The 23,396-nt window shown below is 38.1% G+C and overlaps 1 protein-coding gene across 1 annotated transcript in view; it reads right to left on the bottom strand.

The window, feature by feature from the left end:
* Window positions 1-23,396, bottom strand: part of EYA1 (EYA transcriptional coactivator and phosphatase 1) — a 376,069-nt gene that overhangs the window by 122,021 nt on the left and 230,652 nt on the right. The window contains exons 6-8 of the mRNA XM_018058424.1: window positions 22,874-22,943; window positions 22,403-22,548; window positions 18,563-18,700 (exon numbers count right to left, since the gene is read on the bottom strand). Coding sequence (XP_017913913.1) covers window positions 18,563-18,700; window positions 22,403-22,548; window positions 22,874-22,943 — 354 coding nt within the window. The remainder of the gene's footprint in view (window positions 1-18,562; window positions 18,701-22,402; window positions 22,549-22,873; window positions 22,944-23,396) is intronic.

Here is a 23,396-nt window from a genome sequence, read left to right as displayed (position 1 = left end):
AAAGCTAAAATTCTGGTTTCATAAAATGGCTCACAATTTTAGTATCACTATACAACTGAGAATTCATAAGTAAAGAGGTTTAAATAGGACATGAGGAACTCATAAACTATGAACGAAATTATGTATTTTTGTAAAGATATCAGACACCTAGCTTTCCACTTCAATTTGTAAAATGCATAGAATTTTCACATCTTTACATTAAATATGCTTTATTGTAAAGTACTGGGATCAGATTAGATGATCTTTAAAATTCCTGCTAACTCAAAAACTATGATGCTACTTCCAAAAGTTCACGATGCTTTCCAACTGGTACTTGTTATCTGAATGGCCCATGGAAAAAGCTGATTATTTTATTTCACAGAAGAGTAAATGGAAGCTCTTGGAGTATTTGATAAAACAAAGATTAGAGAGGAACACGTGCTGTGTAGGTAATATTCTATTTGTCGAATGCCTCTGTACTCAAAAACAAACAGCAGAGTTGTGCAGGATTCACACCAAAAAGCAAATCTTAGTTTTCTCCTTCAACAGATTTACTATCTTTTTGTTTAGTCATGTAAAGCAACAATATACTGTTTTTTTAATTGAATTGATTTACAATGTTGGGTTAATTTCTGCTGCACAGCAAAGTGACTCAGTTTTATATATATACATACATTCTTCTTTACATTCTTTTCTATTATGGTCTGTCTCAGGATATTGAATATAGTTCCCTGCGCTATACAGTCAGACCTTGTTGTTCATTCATTCTATATAAGCAGTTTCCATGTGCTAATGCCAAACTCTCAATCCATAGCTCACTCACCCCACATTCCCCTTGGCAACCCCAAGTCTGCTCTCTACATCTGTGAGTCTGTTCCTGTTTCATAGGTAGGTTCATTTGTGTCATTAGATTCCACATATAAATCATATGATATTTGTCTTTCTCTTTCTGACTTACATCCCTTAGTATGATAATCTCTAGGTCTATCCATGTTGCTGCAAATGGCATTATTTCTAGTTTATGGTTAAGTAGTATTCGTGTGTGTGTGTGTGTGTGTGTGTATTCAGTTCAGTTGCTCAGTTGTATCCAACTCTTTGTGACCCCATGGACTGTAGCATGCCAGGTTTCCCTGTCCATCACCAGCTCTCTCTCTCTCTCTCTCTCTCTATATATATATATATATATATATATATGTATGTATACACACACACACAGCCCATCTTCTTTATCCATTCATCTGTCAATGGACACTTAGGTTGTTTCCATGTCTTGAATATTGTGAACAGTGCTGCTATGAACATAGGGGTGCACATATCTTTAATGATATACTATTTTTAACTATCATTTTAGTGGAAGATTTTTAAAAGGCCAGGGATAGCAAATGTGTAAAAAATGGCATTTGAACATAAAACAAATTAAATAAGACAAGCTACTGGGCAATTTGGTCATAGTCAAGAATTTTATATACCGTTTTAACCCAGTAATTATATTGCTAGGCTTTTACTCTCAGAAAAAAATATGATCTATACTATGAGGTTAATTAGCAAAGATGTTCTTCAGTGTTGTTTCTAATAACCAAACACAGAAAGTAACCCCGAGTCCTTAATAGACATTATTCAGAAAATGGAATATTATGAAGTTGTTGAAATAGTATCATAATGACATTTAATAATGGGAAATTTTTTAAAACAAAAACTTAAGCAATGAAAATGCTCTTTGTGATCTCATTTGAAACATTTTGAATAGCATAAAGTATTTCCAAAAAGCACAAAAGTCTATGGAGGAGGGAATCTATGGTCACAGAATATTCATGGAGCCAAGGATCATTTTTAAATTTTCTACTCAGAACCTGTGTTACTTTTGTAAATAGAAAAACCATTTTTAAAATAAAACTTCTGGCAAGTGAGCAGTCTAAGCAGTAAATGTGTTGGTGGTTTAAGGAGGATGTCTTCAGTGTGAACCACCTATTCACAGATGCCTTCAGGTATGACGTGCTAGTTAACATACATCAATTATGTACTTGGACTTCCCTGGTGGCTCAGACAGTAAAGCGTCTGCCTACAATGCAGGAGACCCGGGTTCAATCCCTGAGTAGGGAAGATCTCCTGGAGAAGGCAATGGCAACCCACTCCAGTATTCTTGCCTGGAAAATCCCATGGACGGAGGAGCCTGGTAGGCTACAGTCCATGGGGTCACAAAGAGTCGGACACGACTGAGCAACTTCCTTTCACTGAACATTTAAGTACTGGCCAAAGAGTCAGAAAACCGTAGAGTTTCCAGTTCATTACTTATGAGCTGTTTGGACGCTGGACAAATCACCTAACTGCTCTAAGATATAATTTCCCTAGCTGCAAAAACTCTATTTCATAGGCTTCTTAAACAGATCAAATGAAGTTTTGGAAAATATAACGAACAAGCCATAGTAACACACAAATGTTCAGAACCGTTACTGTTTATTCCAGTAAACCTTTCTAAAATTCTCTACTGTATTTATGTATCTTCTCCCTCTTTTGACATTCCCAAACTAGAGAAGTACGGCAATATCCTTGCGTATCTAAAATTCTTTTCCTACTTACTTATCAAGTATCTACACACTTTGAAAAACCACCAGTCAAGGACCTCCTATTTTTATTAAGAAAAGGAAATATTTCCTAAGGTAGTTTTAAATGGTGTCATAGAATCATATTTGAGGTTTCCTGATTTGTAAATTTTAGGAATACCAGTTGTTCAAAGTTCCCAGAACACCTATTATAGAAAAGCAGAAAGTTCTCACACTACTAGTACTTATTCCACCACAAAAGTAGGAGTATCACTAGATAAGTTTCTCATATTGTTCATCTGCATGTAGCAACCACATAGTCATTAAAAAAACTATTGAATATTGGGGTCATGGTGATAAATACATGAGGAAAGAAGAATGATTAAGATACAGGCATGGACTTCTAAAGCTTATCAGGTTAACATTAGCTTTTATTTTTCTTTTTAAACAATGGACTTCCTGGGCATATGTATCCCTTCTATATATCTATATATCAGGGAAAATTAATATTAAATCTATATATCTATATAAATATATGACAAACTTATAACGGACATTTTTAAAATTCCTTGTAAAAAATTCAAATTTATTGTGGATAAGAGTGTGACTATCAATACTTTTTAAACTTTATTACACACATTTGCGAGAAAAAATTACTCTGGGTTATGACTTGTGACTTTCATTTAAACTACACATTTTGGGGTTATGACTTGTTACTTTAATTTATATTACAAATTTTTGAACAGTAAATACTGACCTCAATAATCCCCATCCACTGAGAAAATGAATAAGATATAGAAAATATATTTTAAAAATGGATGTTTTCGTTCCATAACTTATTCCCTGGAACAAGTAGAAAAGACCATGGAAGCTATATTGGCACATACAGGCCACTAGGGTCTGACCATGTAAATCACAGCTCAGTACTCTTAATGGTACCCAAGTGACTTCCCAGACTTCATGCTACTTCGACGACTGTACATTAGCTGGAATTCACCATAAGTTACACTCATTTACTGGCTGACTGCAGGCTGAGATTCCATTTCATTTCATATGCAGGAGCAGGAGTTTAACGGCACTCCAGTGGCCTACGAGACTTAATGCAACTTCCACAAGGATCTATGTCAGGCAAAGGTAGACAAGCTGGGGAGAATCAGGCTCAGGCAATATTAATTTTTAACCCCCAGAATCAGACCAGTAAGGCCTTCCCACCCACCTCCATGTGTGACAAAGAGCTGCTAAACTTTTAGTCCAGGCCACCAGCACTGGATGTCTTCAAGAACCTCCTTTCCTAGTTTCCTGCCCATCTTCTGGCTCCATCCAGCTCATGCTCCACACCAGTAGTAGAATACTTTCTCTAAGCTACATATTTCATCTTCTTACTCCCCTGTTCAAAAAGTAACGCCCCCTAGTACCCTCAGGATCAAATTCAAACTTATCAGGGCTTATTCATTAGGCCCTACCTGAGCTTCCCTGGTGGCTCAGATGGTAAACAATCTGCCTGCAATGCGGGAGACCTGGGTTCAATCTCTGGGTTGGAAGATCTGAAGGCGGGCATGGCAACCCACTCTAGCATTTTTGCCTGGAGAATCCCCACGGACAGAGGAGCCTGGTGACTACAGTCTATGGGATTGCAAAGAGTCGGACATGACTGACGACTTAAGCACAGAACAGCACCTGGTGTGAATTCAGTCCCTTAGATTTCTCTTGTCTCTTCCTAGGAATGCTGACCACACACCCACACAGATACACACTGCAGCCTCACACATACTTTTTTATACTAAGAAAGTAATCACACTCATCAGGCATTTACAGAATGGAAGTTTCTCAGAGACTGTTTTGGGTATAGTGGCCCTTGAGCTGGGCTAAACAAAGCTCATAGGGAACAAACGAAGTGAAATAAAAGTCACTCAGTCATGTCTAACTCTTTGGGATCCCATGGACCATAGTTCACCAGGCTCCTCTGTCCATGGAATTCTCCAGGCAAGAATACTGGAGTGGGTTGCCATTCCCTTCTCCAGGGGATCTTCCTGACCTAAGGATCAAACCTGGGTTTCCAGCATTGCAGGCTGTTTTTTTACCATCTGAACCACCAGAGAAGCCCCAGGGAACAAAGGGTCCCACTCTAATAGCTGATCTGATTCAGACTGGGTACCAGTACTACCAGATGAATTTCACCAAAGCTTAGAACACCGCAAAGCAAAGGCAAAATAGCAAGGACAATACTCCCAAAAAAGCTTCCGTGTATATAGCTACTAAACCCACTTCTTACTCTACACAGGCCTGGGAGACAAGACACAATTGTGCAGAAGGCTGCCATGTACCAGACCTAAGATGAATGGTACAGGGGAGAAAGGGCAAGACATGACCAGGAAAAACAGACTCCCTTCTTCCATTAAGATCCAGCCTCTAAGACAGCAGACCCCAACCATTTTGGCACCAGGGACTGGTTCCATGGAAGATAATTTTTCCACAGACCTGGGGTGGGGGGTGGATTATTTCAGGATGATTCAAGTGAATTATGTGTATCTTACACTTTATTTCTATTATTATTACATCAGCTCCACTTCAGATCATCAGACTTTAGATCCCAGAGGTTGGGGACCCCTGCTCTAAGATAGTTTCTGTCCAATTCGTTAAGTCTTCACTTACAATGTTAGATCACAGAATTAGGCTTAGTATTGAGAATTCATTTATCAAAATAAAATATAGAAGTATTTTCCTTTCTAGACACAAATGATTTTACATGAAAAGTCATCTCCAGATAAAAAGAGAACAGAAATATTCTATGATAAATTGTTTGACATTTTATGTAACATTATATCATTAAAAATCCCCAAAGTAGAAAGAGCTCCCATTTAGAACCCATTATTTCTCACTCAAGGAGTTCGACAGAATTCGGTTCAAATGGAGCTCCAATAATGCTCAATATTATTCTCAGTAGAGTTGGGAATTAAGTTACCTTCCGAGCAGGGTGGCAGTGGGACACTTTCTTTTCCATTAGTGAAAAGGAAAATCTTACCTGTTTAAATAGTTTATTATTGTAAAAAAAAAAAAATCATAGCCATTATTCTTTTCTGGCAGGGAGAGGAGAAATTCTTTTCCTGACTAGAATACTGGAAAAATCTTTCCTTTCAGAACATCTCTAAGACAAAATTAATATTCATTCCATTGCTTTTTTTCCCTATTTTTTGGCTGAACTGCACAGCATGTGGGATCTTAGCTCCCAAACCAGGGATTGAACCCTGCCTCCATTCATTGAGAGTGTGCAGTCTTAACCACTGGAGCACCAGGGAAGTCCCTCCATTGCCTTCTTTTTAAAGTTAAGAAATTTTATGTTCTGAATGGAAAGATTATATATGTCATATTATGGAAATAAAAACTTTTCAAATTAGTTCAGTCCACAGCATGTATGGGCACATCTAATTGGCATTACAGACACAGTTACTATCCTAGAGGATGCTGTGGACCCAAAGAAGCCAATGTCAGGAGTCCACCCCTTGAGGAAAGTTTAAAAACACACAAACTCATGAAAACACCACTATGAAATATCAGCTTGTGTTACCTGTGTAGGCACCATTAAGTTCTGACAGGGAGCTGCTCAGTCAATGAAACGAAAACATCTAGTTTGACTGGGAAGGACAATACACAGAAAATACACAAAGAATGTCAAGAAGGGTATTCTTGGCTCGGGGTGAGGATAAACTATCCAGAGAAGATCCAAGAGTGAGAAGTTTATAGCCCAGGAGAAAAAGAGACTCAAGGAAGGTGACAGAAGTTTCCTGATCATTTAAGAAAAGAATAACAGTTCAGGCAAAGAAATGGCACTCTTTATCACAAAAACCCAGGGATCTGAATGTTGATCATATTAGGACATAGGAAATGTTATGATTTCTGATTCTCCTTTTAAGGACTGCAGGAGGTGGGGGAAGCTGTTATAAATGCAAAGATGCAACTGGAGCTGGAAAAGGCGAGTTGGGGATGGAGGTGCCCAGGGGCGGAATATGCTGGTCAAGCTACTTCCTAAGGCTTGCCCGTCCACAGCTCACTATGTGAATTCAGGATGTTATCCTGAAAACTCATTCACTGTTGCTCCTCTTACATACTGCTTCCCTCTATCAGTTCCCATTTCCCATCTTTATGATCTAGCCAAAGTCCTGTCTTCCCAATCAGCTTTCCCAGACAGTTCTCTGTATTGACTTGACCTCTGGGAACGTGAGCTCAAAAATAATCGATACCATTGTTCTTGTACTAAACAAGCCTTCATTGGTCTTGTTTTCATTATGACCATAAGTTCCTTAAGTACATGTGTTATATTTATTCACTTGGCTCACATGGAGAAGAGGGCTTCTCAGGTGGTATAGAATTTATCTACCAGGCAGATGTGGGTTCGATCCCTGGGTCAGGAAGATTCCCTAGAGAAGGAAATGGCAACCCACTGCAGTATTTTTGCCTGGAAAATTTCAGCGGACAGAGGAGCTGGCAGGCTACAGTCCAGGGTGTTGCAAAAGAGTTGGTACAACTTAGTGACTAAACAACAATAACGTGGAGAAGAAGAAACCGTGTTCATTTCATGCCTTTGAAGAGTTTCATGGAGGCTCCAGCAGGAGACAGAGCTAGTTATTTGAAAGTTCCAATTCAAGATGGTAACGACAACAGCATCCAGAGATGACACAACTCTCATAAAGAATCAGGTATAGGAAGAATGGAAACCTTCCCATAATTTTTTTTTTTAATATGGTGAAGGTAGAAGGCCATTTAGAAGGGGGATCTGAAGGCCCAACAGACACGAGGAAAGAAAACCTCTCTCAAGTTCCTTATTTATTCAGCAATAAAAATGACAGTGGGGAAAGGAAAAAATAACCATATAGTAATTGTCTATTTCTCAGATTTTTATCAAGAGGACACACACTTTGCTTATTTCTTTTAAACTAATGGTGGTTTGTAAAGGCTTATCTTTAAAAAGTAGATTATAATTACTATGTCAGATACAGATTATATGAAGAATATTAAACTCAGGGCCTATAACCACCTTCTGGAAGGATTTTAAATGTCTGAGTTTCCAGAAAGAAAATCCCACAGAGTGTTAAATCAAATAAAATCTTAAATTGACTAAAGCATCATGAATTTTGAACAGGTCATAAAATCTCACAGATGTAGCTCAGTCAGATATTGATGTATCATCAGTGCGTACGTGCTGCTGGTGCTGCTGCTAAGTCACTTAAATCGTGTCTGACTCTGAGACCCTAGGGACTGGTATCATGGGTATATGAATGAAAAGAAGAGACTCGGTTGCAAATGAAAATTTTCAAATTCAGAATGCAGTTAACATTCTGTGTGTTTACTGTCCATTTATACTTCAGGATTTCCATACCCACTGTCTCAGGTCATGTCCCACATCGGTATGTGAGGTAATAATTATTACTATGGGCCGCCTGTCACTTTCTAAAAAGCACACATAATGATTTCCTGGACCCAGAACCCTGAGTTAGGGAGTGGCCACTAACTCCACTTTCAGGCCAGCGTTCACCGTCCTGCCACACCAAATCCACCTTTACACACTCTGACTCAGCAATGCTGAAGTGAGTTAGATATTGTGAAAAGTGGTATTTTTAGTTTTTAGTACTGAAGTAGAGTTGATTTACCATGTTGCATTAGTTTCTGATGTATAGCAAAGCGATTCACTTATATGTGTATTAATACATATTCCTTTTCCTATTCTTTCCATTATGTTATTATAAGATATTAGTTTCCTGTGCTATCCAGTAGGTCCTTGTTTATCTGTTTTGTATATAGTAGCTTGTATCTGCTAATCACTTACATGTGGAATCTAAAATATGATACAAATGAACTTGCTCACAAAACAGAAACAGACTCACAGAGGTAAGAAACCAAAATTAGGGTTACCAAAAGGAAAAGGAACAAGCGAGGGGAGGGTGGGGTAGAAAAGTGGTATTACTTTTTGGCCACACAAACATCACTGACACGCAAAGTGAGAGACAAGGACATCTGAGAAATTTTTCATAAATGAATCTGGAAACAAACTATCTCATTTCTAAAAGACTTCTTCATTATAACTCTTTTGAAGCTGGTAAATAATTTTAAAAGTAAATTATACAGTCACCCCAAAGATGGTATATTAGAAAGACTGGCTTCCTTCTTGTCACCATGAGGGGTTCCTACAGGGAAAGGGTGGTGGTCTCGTCAACCGTAACAAACAAGAAACAGTCCTGCTAGGAGACCCTGGGTGGCCACCCGGTTCTATAGGTGCTAAGCAATTATAGTTTAAAACTAAACTGATTCCTGCAAATCTTTATTAATAAATCCTAAGTACTTTTTAAGAATCCAGTCTATGTTGATTTATAACATGATCTAAAATGATAAATCAACATTTTGTGTGTGATTTAACCTAGAGAACACTGCCTAGCTATAACTTCAAAAAAGTTCCGAAAAAAAAAAAAGGTAACATGTAGGTCAAAGGTCTACTTCACAGAGAACAAGGACTTGCATTAAAAACCAGAATCCCAGCCAACGTAAGAATGCTGGAACCTGCAGGGGCCTGTCTGTACTTACCATGTTTTAGAGCATTTTCTAGCACTTACTCAGCAAGCAGGATGCTATTTGTCCCCCGTGTATTTTCACAAAAGTCCATTTGCTTTTCTTCCCTGGCCTCTTTGCCATGGGCTATGTCCATCATCAGGCGCGATCTCTGCGGCAGAAGTCAGCGTAGCTCCCTGGGGAAAGGCCTCTGAAGGCCAGATGGGCTACTTTTTAAAACCAAAGTTTTCTCCTTTTCTTATAAGAAGGATTTTAAAGGACCAAGCCAAGGACTATTCCTTTTTATCTCAGTAATAATTTTTCTACGTCAAAGATAATTTTTAACTAATGTCATAAAGGTGGCAAAGCCTTACTATTTACCTTTATTGATCTATTTCTCTATATTTTAATAAAAACCAGTTCATACAGACAAGAATGTGGATACTGATAACTAATTACTGCTATTACTGACTTCAAAGATTTCCCTACAATTTCCAACATTTGTCACTTGAAATAACATAAGATGTCAAAATAAGTAAAACCAAATATTCCTGCTAAAAAATCAACTTAAGCAAGAAAAAAAAAATCTGCAATGCAAAAATTTCCACAAACTCAAATATAACTGTGAGCAGACTGGCAAAGCAATTAAGAGAAATTGTGACCAACCAGGGCGAGCTGAAATGGCAATTCTCCAGTTATAACTTTCTTCTGTCACTTTATGCCAGAAAGTGCAAACTTCAAATGCTTTATCAGAGCAGATTATTAAAAAGGTTTAGTAAATATTTCCTTAAAACTGTAGATTTGCAAGCGAGGAAAAATATCATTTCTATAGGTAATGGAAAAATTTTAATAGTATATTTTGCTAAGCCATTTTGAAGTTCTAAAAGCTTAATAAACTGAAAGACTTCAGCTATATATTCTAAAAACTACAGACAGGCAGACCAAAGGAAATCAGGGTGGTTGCCCTTATTAGATTATTATTGGATGGTTCCCACTTGATAACAAGCCCTAGAGCAAGTAAGTAAGTTTCAGAGAACTATGGAATTGTCACCCTTCCATGTCCCTTTAACAAACCTCTGTCCTTATTTATGGCCCTTCCTCACTGGGTGGGCCTCCAATCTCTTTAACAGAACAAACAACATTATACACTGAATACAAAGAGGGAGTTAGAATTTGCCGTTATTTTCTCCTCTAAGAGAGCAATAAAGCCTAAAAGAAAATAAACAAAGTAGGGTTTCATGCATGTACGTCTGTGTAGTCCCTCTCATCTACCTAGGCAAATCCTGACACCTTCTTGCTACAGAATGACAGAATGTCCCCCACCTCATTGCTATTCTGGGGCAATAAAGCACTCAGAAAGGCGTTCTACACAACCACCGCAATTCTCTAACACCTCCATCCACTCCACCTACGACTGAACACAAGGCAGGACTGCTTTGAACATAATATGATAATAAACTAATCAAGGATTTTACGATGGGTAAATTCCAAATTCATTTCCCCAAACAAACAGATTAGAGTCTCTATGAATCTTAACTTCTAACTGCCATTGTAACAGAGGCCTTTCCACGCCCAGCAAAACATTCGTGTATTTCAGATACTACCAGATAAAACAAAACCACGAACTGGTCAACCCCTGCAAACGGCGATCAATAGAACTAAGTTATCATGGCAAGCTGGGTTTGCCTCAAAGCTGAAGCTTAACCAATTAAGAGGCCAGACTTAATTTGAATTGCTTTTAGTGTGAAAATTGTTTGCATTTTCCTTACCTCAAACAGATTGCTAAACAAAATGTCATTTTCTTCCTATGACTCAGCCTCAAGCTTATTATTTTTGGCTGTGTCACATGGTATGTGGGATCTTAGTTCCCTGACCAGGGATTGAACCCATGCCCCTTGCAGTGGAAGCACAGAATCAACCATTGGGCCACCAGGGAAGTCCCTCGGCCTCAAAGTTACGAACACTCTCTTATCTTCGGTGGCTGATGGTACTCTAAGTCTATAGTGTATAGGATGTGGGGGTAAATGAACAAACAGGAATGATAGCAATGGGTCCAGAACTTGTGGTTTTTAAAATACTATAACTAAAAGATTGATTTCAAATCAGATGCCTCTTTTATACAAAAGGAGAATAAAGTTTGCTTTTGACAAACTGGGCAGGTATTCTGTGAAACAGGTCGGTGAATCAAAGGCTAAAGCTGTTTCTCCTAAATGGTTTCTCTGCTCTTAGTACATGTAAGCATGTGTGTGTATACACACCCCCAACCCCCAAACATAACACAAACTTGCACCCTCCTCTTCATTCTTGTTGTCAGTGTCCTTTGATTGGCAGCATTGAAAACACTGTCTATAGGATCTGCGCAGTTGACCCAGGTGTCTCCAGGCACCCTCTGTCAGTCTACACTCCCTCATTCAGTTCGCTCATTTGCATGTTTGTCAATGGTGTGTGAAGAAAAATCTCATACCATCCAAATCTTCTTCCAGAAACAGAGACTGACCCTGGAGAGCAGGAAGATATCAAAAAGTAACAGTAAGGATTTCACCTCCTGGAGTGAACTCTGCAGTTGTCCATGAACAGAAACACTTTGTCCTGCTCTGTTACACTGAAATTTCTAATCTGTCACTGGATGCACAAAAGAGATCCAATGAACGCAGAGATAGAATTTTCCAGAATCTTGCAGCAAAGGTAAAAACAATCAGATTTTCCAGTCCCTGAGGTTTTACTCCATGGGCTTTTACTGTTAGTGCATATAAAGCAAAAATCCAAGCCATTTTGGCTTAAAACAGCATGTACTAGATTCACAGAAGCCTGCCACAGACAGAAGTGTTGAGCATTGGAGCTGGAAGGATTCAGAAGGTTTACCTGGACTAAATGAGGGTACCAAGGCTAGCCTAGTTCACAGGGCCAGGCAGTACCAAAATGGCCACAAATTTCCAAATAAATCTTTTCCTTAAGTTCCATGAAAAAAAAAAAAAAAGCAGTGCTCAGAAAGGAACTGTCTAAAAAATTTTTTTCTAGAGCTTCGTGAGCTGGTATTTTTGACTAATTACATAGCGGGCTATGTGACACAGTGTGTCTCAGCTATAAAAAGAGCAAATCTACCCTTCAGAAAATAAATGCTACAGGCAACTACATTTCTTTTTCCTTTTCTGGTAGTTTTCTATAAGTGCCTCCCCTATAGGTGCTGTCATGCAATTGAATAGAAACATGGCAGGGCCTGACAGTTCTAAGCCATTCTCCATTTTGATGTATTCATCAGCATTTTCAGCTTCTTATGCTTTAAAGCCATTGTTCAAGGTTACTGTAAGGATTAAATGAGACAATATATGTAAAATAATTAGAAAAGTCTTGGGCCTATGATAGGTCCACAATCAATGGTAGCTGTTATTCTGTGTTATGGACAAGAGTTTTCTACCTTGATAGAGCACAGCTTGTCACGTTCCCGTTGTCCTCCCTAATCATGGCTTCGGAACTAAATAATGTGGTGTTTAAAGTGACTTTCACCTCCATTTTCCCCATCAGTTCCTCTCAAAGTTGCACTGTGACTGTAGGGATTTCTGGGGCATAAGGACTGAGTTTCTACTTCTTTCCTTTCCATCCCTGTGTGCTAAGTCGCTCATCGTATCCGACTCTGCGTGATCCTATGGACTGTAGCCTTCCAGGCTCCTCTGTCATGGGATTTCCCAAGCAAAAATACTGGAGTGGGTTGTTATTTCTTTCTCCAGGGGATCTTCCCGACCCAGGGATCAAACCTGGGTCTCTTACATCTCCTGCATTGGCAGGCAAGTTCTTTACCACTGGCACCACCTGGGAAGCTCAGTCTTTGTCCAGGACGCTTCTGTGTTACCCATGGCTCCTGCTCTCCAGCACCCACCACCACTGTGGCCAACACAGCCTTTCCTCTCTTCTGATTTTCTCCCTGTTCCTGGCTGCTTTCTCTTGTTTCTTCTACATTTTTGTATCATGTACACAAGGCCTGACCTTTGCTGACAGTGATTTTCCTTCCTTGCCAGCATATTAGTTAGATCTGGCTCTTTTCTAGCTATGAGTATTTATTTGATTACTGGGTTCTTGGAACAATCCATGCTGGTTATATATATTATATATATCCAATGTTTATATTTATTTCATATATATATATATATATATATATATATATATATATATATATATTTTTTTTCCTCCTGGGAAATGCAAGAGAAGGAGAATTTGGCAGTGCTTCCTAATCTGGAACTATTACATGATGATGATGATAATAACAATCACCACCACCACATCACTATCACAATGAACATAGTTAAATGAAACTAAGCATTTAAATGCTTACCAGTGCTAGATGTTGGTCAGAGTGATGAGTCATGTCTGACTCTCGCGATCCCATGGGCTGTAGCCCACTAGGCTCCTCTGTCCTTGGTATTTCCCAGGCAAGAATACTGGAGTGGGTTGCCATTTCCTTCTCCAGGGAATCTCCCCAACCCAAGGATCGAACCAGCATCTCCTGCACTGCAGGTGGGTTCTTTATCACTGAGCCACCACAGAAGCCCATACATGGGTAATCTCAATGAATTCTCACAATACTACAGTGGGTGTGTGTATGCACTCAGTTGCTCAGTTGTGTCCGACTCGGCAACCCTGTCAGGTTCCTCCATGGGATTCTCCAGGCAAGAACAGTGCAGTGAGTTTTCATTTCCTCTTCCAGGGTATTTTCCTGACCCAAGGACTGAACCTGCATCTCCTGAATTGGCAGGCAGATTCTTTACCACTGAACCACCTGGGAAGCCCACTACTGTAGGAACAGACAATGTTCAAGACAAAGAAATGGGGTCATGAAGTTGAACCCCATGCTGAAGTCCCACCAATAGCAAGCGCAGGATGTTCAACAGGCAGCTTGACTCCAGTACCTACACTGTTTGCCGGAAAGCAAGATTATATCTTTAGTCCAACCTTCTAAATCTGACAGAACCAAAGAGGTGATCATCATAAATTCTACTGAGGTTAATTAGCACAACACCCTAAAGCATAAATGCCACCACGGAGTTAGTTCAAGTCATCTTGGTTACTAAAGTACTTCTTCTAATATTGTGAAATCCTAATATGAAATCTTAGCAACTAAATCTCTGAATAAACTCATCATATTTTATATTTTAAAGGTCAAAAGATCTTGGATAAAAAACTAGGTAAAATATTTATACTCCCAAATCACTAAAATATGTATACTGTCATCCAGGATTCTAAGAATTTTTAACAGCTATAAGAGTTATATGAACAAAAATCACTGTTATCCATTAAGGATAACAGAATTTGGAGAATTTAAAAAATAATTTTAGACATTATAGAAAGTTTTATATTGAAAAGCAGTATTGAAAGACAAAGGTCAACAGATTCCCATGACTGGACATATAATATCATTTCATCCATTTTTTTAATAATGCACTTAATGTTTAAGAAATTCATATTAATCAGAGTTTATTTATTTAGCCGTATGTGACTACAAGTAGTCTACAGAATATCATGTATCATTATCCATCATCATTTTGGCAAGTTTCAAGTTAAAAGCATGGTATTCTCTGGCTCGATGTGTGAAAATCGTATTTTCAGATTACTCTAAAAATGAGCGAAGTGCCATTATACAAACATTCATATGAAATAAAATTTTAGTGAAAATGGGTTCTAAAATCCCACTGGAAAGACCATTCAAGCAGGGTATGCCTAAAAACACAAAAAGTTTTGATGCAACATCCCAGATGCAAAGAAATCTATGACTAGAGAGCAATGCTACATTTACTATATTTGGTTCTACAAACAGCCTTATTTCTGCTTTAAAATGAAGACTCTTTTCCTCCTCCAAGTTAACCATCTTTTCTTCTTCATTTCCATTCTTCTCTATACTCTAAAGCTATACTTACATCTGATAGCTAGCTAGTTCTCTTAGGAATTTTCTGCCACATAAGCTTTTGATCTGAAAGGAAAAGAGGGAGGGGACATATATATACACATACCTATGGCTAATTCATGTCGATGTATGGCAGAAACCATCATAATATTATAAAATAATTATCCTCTAATTTTAAAAGATCTTGAATTTCTGCAATATGGCCACTTGATAATACAGTTATTGAAATAAACTTGAATAAATGAAAAATTATGAACTGTATCTCCAATATTAGGACATATGCCAAAACAAAAAAAGCAAAAGATTACAACTGCCTTAAAAAAGAACTTTCAAGTGCCGCCTTTCTTGAATTCCCCAAGATATAACCCTGTTTTCACTTCTAATCCTTCTCAGACTGACAATTGAGCAAAATATAATAGTACGTATGACTAAAAGAACGAGGTGAAAAAAGAAAAGACAGAGTATATGTCTGATTTCCTAATGTTAGTGTTTCATTTCACCAACATAATAAGTTTACTATGACATACCATAAACGTTTCTAAACACTTATTCGCAATTTCTATACTCAACGCATTGTGGATGGTAGCCAAGGGGCTGGCTGCACATGGGCTCAAGCCCAGGAATCACACATGTAGGTAATCTCTCTTCTCTGGGGGGCACTTCACCTATTTCATTTGGGCTCTTAGGATCCACTTCTCCTTTAAGAGACCTGGATGCCCAGGGTAGAATGGGACCCACCACAGCACCCAACTTTTCCCCCTAACTCTCTCAAGACTCTGCAATTGCATAGTTCATTTATCTGTTTGGTTTCTGTTTCACACAAATGAACTTTACAGACTTTGCTTACCTTATGAACCATTTCACTATTAAAGCCTAAGATGGTTCAATTCTTCAATGAAGTCTCATCACTTTCTGCTCTTTTTATCCCTTTACTCAACTGACATTTAGCATGTACATAACCATAGTTCTTTCCCCAAGGCAGCTTTCAAGTTTTGGAATCAGGCACGAAAGTAATATTCTTCTAACAATAAACATCCATTGTAAGATAGGTTTAACTTTGTAGCCATCAAGTATTTTAAAACTTTATAATTCAGCCCTTTTTATACCAAAGGCAAAACAAATATGAAAAGATTAATGGATCTGGTCCCATAAAATTTTAGCTTCCCCAAGCAGGGAAAAAGGCTCTTTAAAATGGAAATGTATCTATTATAGAAAACATTATAAAATATAGAAATTTATAATGTTTTATAGAAAACATTATAAAATATAAAAAATATTTTATAGAAAAATATCTATAAAACATTACCAAAGTTTAAGAAGTGTAGTACAAGAAATAATCAGAAAAGATGAACATCATCATGTTAGAAAAGGAAAAATGGTTTATTAGCTCAACTTTCTAAAAATGCACATGAAAATAACAATAAAATCTCAGACCTTCCAATATGACAAATTTTTAAAAGTTAAATATTTAATGTGTTCACTCTAATTCACAACCTTTCCTTGTAAAAACATTACAAATCCTTAAAAGAGTTTAAAACAATTCACCTAGCCACACTTAAATTTACTCAAAGGGAATAATTAAGGATGCACATAAGACATTCGTAGAATCGCTCTAGATGTCTGATAATGGATTAAATAAAATATATCTATGAAACCATGCAGCCATTAAAATGATGCTATAGAGTTTATTGATATGAAAAGATGTTTATATGTGTTATTAAAAAGAGCAGGTTGCTAAGTGTCTTCAAACAGATGAATGGATAAAGATGTGGTGTGTATGTACACGTGTGTACACACACACACACACACACACACACACACACACACAGTGGAATACTACTCAGCCATAAAAAAGAATGAAATTTTGCCACTTGTAGCAACATGGATGGATTTGAAGGGCGTTATGACAAGTGAAATAAGTCAGACAGAGGAGGACAAATACTGTATGATATCAATTATGTGCTGCTGCTGCTGCTGCTGCTAAGGCGCTTCAGTCGTGTCCAACTTTGTGCGACCCCATAGATGGCATCCCACCAGGCTTCCCCATCCCTGGGATTCTCCAGGCAAGAACACTGGAGTGGGTTGCCATTTCCTTCTCCAATGCATGAAAGTGAAAAGTGTAAGTGAAGTTGCTCAGTTAAAGTCACCTCAATATCAATTATATGTGGACTCTAATAAATAAAACTAGTGAATATAACAAAAAAAGAAACAGACTCACAGATATAGGGAACAAACTAGTGCTTACCAGTGGGGAGAGGAAAGCGGGCCTACCCCTATCTTGTCCATTCCCCTTTTTCTCTCCCCACTGGTAACCACTAGTTGGTTCTCTTCATCTGTGACAGAGGAGCCTGGCAGGCTACAGTCCATAGCATCACACAGAGTCGGACTCAGCTGAAGCAACTTAGCACACACACATGCACATGTATGTACAGAGTACACGTACAATGAAGGGGATATAGCCAGCATTTGGTAGCAACCATAAATGAAATATAACCTTTAAAAAGGTTTATCACTATGTTGCACACCTATAATTTATGTAATATTCTATATCAACTACACTTCAATAAAGAAAAGCAAATAAAAATTTAAAACATAGATATTTAATTCTACTATAGTGTGTGCTCAATCGCTCAGTCATGTCTGGCTCTTTGCAACCCTATGGACTGTAGCCCACTAGTCTCCTCTGTCCATGGGATTTCCCAGGCAAGAATCCTGGAGTAAGTTGCTATTTCCTCCTCCAGGGAATCTTCCTGACCCAGGGATTGAACTCGTGTCTCCAGCACTGGCAGACAGATTCTTCACCACTGTGTCACCTGGGAAGCCATTTGACTATAGTTTGGCACTATTGAAAGGATATGATTTATTGAACTAATTAGTAGTAAATATATATATATGTATATTAGGAGAATGTTTAAATTATGTAAGAACAAATTTCAAGTACTTTACAGACACATCTGCATGACAATAATCTGCCAATTACAGTAATGCCTACTCTTGAAAGAGTTTGACAATATAAACTTTCAGCTGTCATCCTTATGATATGACATGTACTTAACAGTATGTTTTGTCTACAGTTTCAAAATCAGAACCCAGGAATGGGTCCTTGGAAGCAATATCTTGAAGATACATTGAGTGGCTGTCAATTTGATCTCCTGGTCTTTGACAGATCATTTAGCCAACACTTATCACAGTTCCATTTCCAGAAATGTGATAATGAAGAAAACATAGCCCCTTGAAAGAAGCGGAATGGCCACAAGTGCCAGAGTTTTTAGGATAGTCCACATTAGGATGTTACACCATCGACTCCTACTTTTTTCCATTCCTTGTTTCACTGATAGAAGCAAAGGCAGAAAACTTCAACGTCACAAAAAATTTTAGAGCTTTTTGAGAAAGAATGTTAGTGATCATCCTGTCTAATCCCTGGATGTTAAAAATAAGGAAATTTAGGCTCGGAGAATAGGTGTGTAAAGAGCCAAATGAGAACCAGGCATCTTGCCTCCAAGCCCAGTCCACTTAGCATCATCCACAACTTTTACAGAATAGCAGGGTCTACTTTAGAATCTAATTATCTTGTAGGGTTAATGAAAGGACGGATGTCAGTATGTATACAGACCTTGCATCTGGTAGCTGTACGGTGCCTGTCCAGGTTGAGGGGTCCCAAAGCTTGTGCCATAGCTGAGAAATCCTGTCTGCCCAGGTGACTGAGATTGTGATAATCCACCTTCAGTCTTGATGCCTGCCCACAATGCACCTAAATCAGTTAGTGATAGCTTATCTATCTGTTCATTTTCAACAGCTGGTGAGTATACAAAAACACTCCCATAGCTATCCAGTCACAAAGTTTTCCCAGTATTATCTCAATAGCCAAGGCCAAACACGCTTAGAGAGAAATACCCTTAACTCTACCTTCAATTGAAAAAACAAAAAATAGGATTATGACAGATTTGAATGCCTATCTCCACTGTTCTTTTTTGTTTTCCTGAATTCCATTTTTTATAAAATTTAACTCCAGTGATTAGTTGTTACAAAATTCAGCTTCTGTAATTAATTGTGTTGTTTTACAAGAGTTTAAGATCATCTTTATAGTCCAGAAATGGTCATAATTAAAACGAACTATATTGTTCTAAACACTGTTACGTTAACGTCAAAATCAAAATATTTTTTTTCTAAAAAGCGATTAAGAGCCTCTAACCTCATAGCATTTTTAAAGTTTTTTCTTTACTCTTTCTACCACAATGCTGATTTTAGTACATAATTTATTTTCAGGTCAGAGGTAGCAATACTGGACATAGAACTAAGCAACACAGGAGGAAATCTTTTCCTAGGTATCCACAAAGTAAACACAAGGAAAGCAGAAATAGTAAAGAATTCAGTCCTACAGAACAGCATGAAGGAAACCAATGGTTCCCTTTTTGCCCCTTGTAGTTTCAAGTATTTATTCAAATATAATTTTTTAAGTGTAACCTAAAGTACACCTTTTTATGTATTTTTTAAAGTATGCTTTTAAAAAAATCACATAATATAAAAATAAAGTATTTGTGCCCCCAAATACTTCCCAAAGTACCAGGCTGACATCCTAATTTCAGGACTTGGGTTTGGCAGTATCATTGCACAAGGCTCAGACTTGGATCATAATTAAAGACAGTCATGAAAGTTAACAACTGTCTTTAATTCCCACAGAGGGAGGGAAGGAAAATGTCTGCCAAGGGAATTCACATTTTGGAATAATTTTACTTTGCACTTAAGATAAATAATATCTTTGGGATCTAGAATACACAGTAGTCTCACTGTTTATTTCCATTTTAGGGGAATTTCATCAGTAGAATGAATTTAGGTACCTTTCCTAAGGCAGTGGAAGAATCTGACTCTTGGCTGAGAGAGCTTACTCTAATTTCTGAAGTATCTCTAAACAACCTCATAATGGCCTTGCATCACAGTCTTAACACAACCTTAGCATTTAAAAAAATGTCACTTTCCCTGCAAAGGCAATCCCAAACCAATGAATAAGCCACACTTATAAATGGTCCCTGGAAAAACAGCTGCCCAAGACAGGTGGTTTGATGGCTCCAGAAACTCACTTCCTTTTCATAGGGTCACAATAGGGATTTTCTCCTCCTCTCTTTCAGATGCTATACTGTTGTACTTTCGGTCTTCACCTGTGCCAGTTCTGTTTTCAGCCTGGAGGCTCAGAATAGTAATCTTTGTGGTAAGAACAGGTAAAGAAAAGCAGGAAGAGGTAGAAAATGCCCATAGCCACATCCATCTCTGTGGCTTCTAGCTAGAAGCTGGCAAATTCATCCCACTGGTTGACTCCATGCAGATCCAGTGAAGAATGGCATGACCCCTTCCTCTCCATTGCTCTTACTGTGAAAACATTTGCCTATCTTTTCTCACTGGGTCTAATTAAAAAGTCAGGGGACACACGTCCTCAGAGATAGTCAGAATTCTAAGACCATCAGAATCTTAACTATCAGTTTAGGGTTAAAACCCATAAATTTAAATTATGTGCTTTTCTTCCAGGAGCAAACAATGAAAAGAAAGCTGCCATATTTTTCCATGCTCTGGCCCAAGAAAAATAGAATGGCAGGCCAGAAGCACTAGGGCATCTCCTTGCCCTCAAGGTACAAAAAGAGAAGAAGGGGGGTGGATCAGGAAAGTGCTCAGGACTGAGAATCATTTATTCCCAGATTTATAAGCATGGAAGGCTCTGGGATCAAGTCCTTCACACTAAGCCTTACTCTCACCACTTTCCCAATCCCCACCTACCATACGAAAATCCCCATTCTCACTTTACTAACCTTAGGACGTCTGTTCATCTCACCCTACTGGACCAACTATTTCAAACAACAGATATCTGTTGATGGTTTAAAACTAGAGGAGTCCTTACCCAGAAACTGGCAAAGGGCCCAACCATGACTGAATGGGGAGGAGCGAAAAAAAAAACCAAGAGAGTTGTGTGGGTAGCAGCCAAAGCAGTGCCAAGAAAGGCACCTTCTCCTGGCAGCACTGATCCATCTACAGCACTCGAATACTGTTTGCCCTAGAATATCCATTTATATTTCAAATCATCAGCTTATAAATAAATTGAGAATATAAATTGAGGGACTGCCTTAATTCACATTATAGAATTTTTGAAGTCACACAATTCAAATCATGGAATCCTCTTCCTCCTTCAGCACAGGAACAGTTTAAAAGTAAATTACAGATAATCTGATCTATATTTAACATCATTTTGAGAAACTCAGCGAAGTCATGGAAATGAAAGATAATTCTAGGAAGTCCATTTGATGGCTGTTTTTAAGTCTAGTTGAAAAACACTTCACTGGATCACATTCAGTTGTGATCTTTTAAAAATAAAACTAAAAGCTGAAGTAATACATAATTTAGATTTTCATTTCTGTAAAATGTATATATGGGAAATTTGCTTGGGGTAAAGACAGGACAAAAAAAAACAAAGATAATTCACCTTCTAATGATCAATGAAATACCTAAAGAAGAACATTATTTGTTTCAACATACTGAGAAGATTATGAAACATCAATAGCAGCAGAAGCAAAATTAGAATATTGATCACAAAATAATCTGCTAGTCTTTTCTTTCAGTCATTGCTTCCAAAATTTCATGTATTTTTTTCTCTGGATCACTAGGTTTTGTTTATTTTGTAATAAAATGCCAATAATTCATTTTTTTATATTCCAACAAGTTGCGATTTGTTTAAGATCACAGCTACCATTCCATGGAAAAGAAGGTATTTTTGGAATCCTAAGATTTTTAAGAATTGAACTCTGAAGTTTGGCTGGCTTTATTTTTAATTTACAGGTATTGACCCTGTTAACAATTGAGTTAAATTACACCAAGATAAAAATAATCTCCAGGTGAGAGGGAACAAATAAGGATGTGAGCTTTCCATGTTTCCTGATTGGGCTCTTTAAAGTTCAGCCCAAGCCACGATATAGATCACTTTTCCTAGTGGTTGATAACGCTGACATATGAGACAACTACTCCCATCAAGTTTAGAGCCAGGGTTTGTTGAATGTGGCTTGTACTTCTCTAATCACAGCTCAGCACCTGATAAATAGGAAATGAATCTTCACCCCCAAAAGACTTCATTCACAGAAGTTTTATCAGAAATATGCACCAGAATACTTTGGATTCCCGAACCAAGTGTTCAAATGGCAAATTAAGAATTGAGGAATGGGGGAAAATAAATGGGGGGAAAAAAACCAAAGAGCAAAAGAGCAAGTGAACCATGCTATCTGCCACTTCTGACCTCAAGATAAGTAGCCACCCCTTCTTACAATGTTCATTAGAAACAATCATATTAAGAATTCAGACACAAAAGGTGAAAACCCCTTCTCAAGTGACCAAGAGCTCCATCCACTCCTGTGACACTTTCACACGTACAGGTGAACCCACTAGGCAACACCACTGCTAAAGCAACGAGATTACTCACCATAGGAGGAGATTCCATAGGGCTGTCCCGGCTGTGGGTACGTGGCGTAGGCTGTAGCTTGCTGCATTCCTGTAGTAAACTGTGTTTGCCCATATGCAGCCATAGTTTGTGAGGAAGGGGTAGGAAGAATATGTGGGTATGGTCTGCTATTTGTCAGAAATGACAGAAAATAGAAAGCCCATGCATTAGATGGAAACATGCAAGGTAACTGATTAACAACCAAATCACAAATTCTAGTTAAAGATTGTTTCTTCATGTATAACCTTCAACTATCATAGACAAAGTACCGAAATATTTCAGTGTCCCTCCTAGGTGATGCTCCAAATAAATTTACGTAAGTACACTTAAGTCTCTATGAAACACACTTTAGTTTAACTTCAGATGTAACATGTGGGCACCAGACCTGACTAGAAATAAGATAAAAGACTACTTGGAAAAGTTATCTATTGATTAAGAGAAAATACATCTTACTTGGAAGGATAAATCTGTGGTGGGGAGAACTGATGAGTTGGTCTTGGGCTGAAGCTGCTGCTCCCAATGGCTGGAAAAGAAAAATAATGCACAATCATGAAAGAAAAACACAAAATATGTGTTTGATAACATTGATATAGTTTCAGCTCTGGGTAGACCACATGACATCATAGACCTTTCTGACCTGCAGAAATAGTAATTTCCTAAGTCGACATAATAGAAAGTTAGACTATACTAAGGAACCTACAGACACTGATTAAGCGATTCTGATTTGACATCAACTCTTAGAAAATATACTCACAATCCTCTTAAATACCAGTCAGTGATGACTTTTACAGTGGCAATACTTTAAGAGCACAGGGAGTCCTGGCTACTGTTTGGAACAATGCACTGAAAGGCAGGGGATGAACAGGGCTAGGCAGGACCGCAAAGTCCTCTGGTCTATTGTTCGGATTCAAGGGGAAACACACCCCTGAGACCATGGTTCCAAGAAACAGAGTCTAGTCTCTGAAAGGAGTAGAAA

Source organism: Capra hircus, chromosome 14, assembly GCF_001704415.2.
Source record: "Capra hircus breed San Clemente chromosome 14, ASM170441v1, whole genome shotgun sequence".
In the NCBI taxonomy this organism is placed as follows: Eukaryota; Metazoa; Chordata; class Mammalia; order Artiodactyla; family Bovidae; genus Capra; species Capra hircus.
Note: the sequence above shows the minus strand (reverse complement) of the source record. Positions and strands in the feature narration are given on the sequence as shown.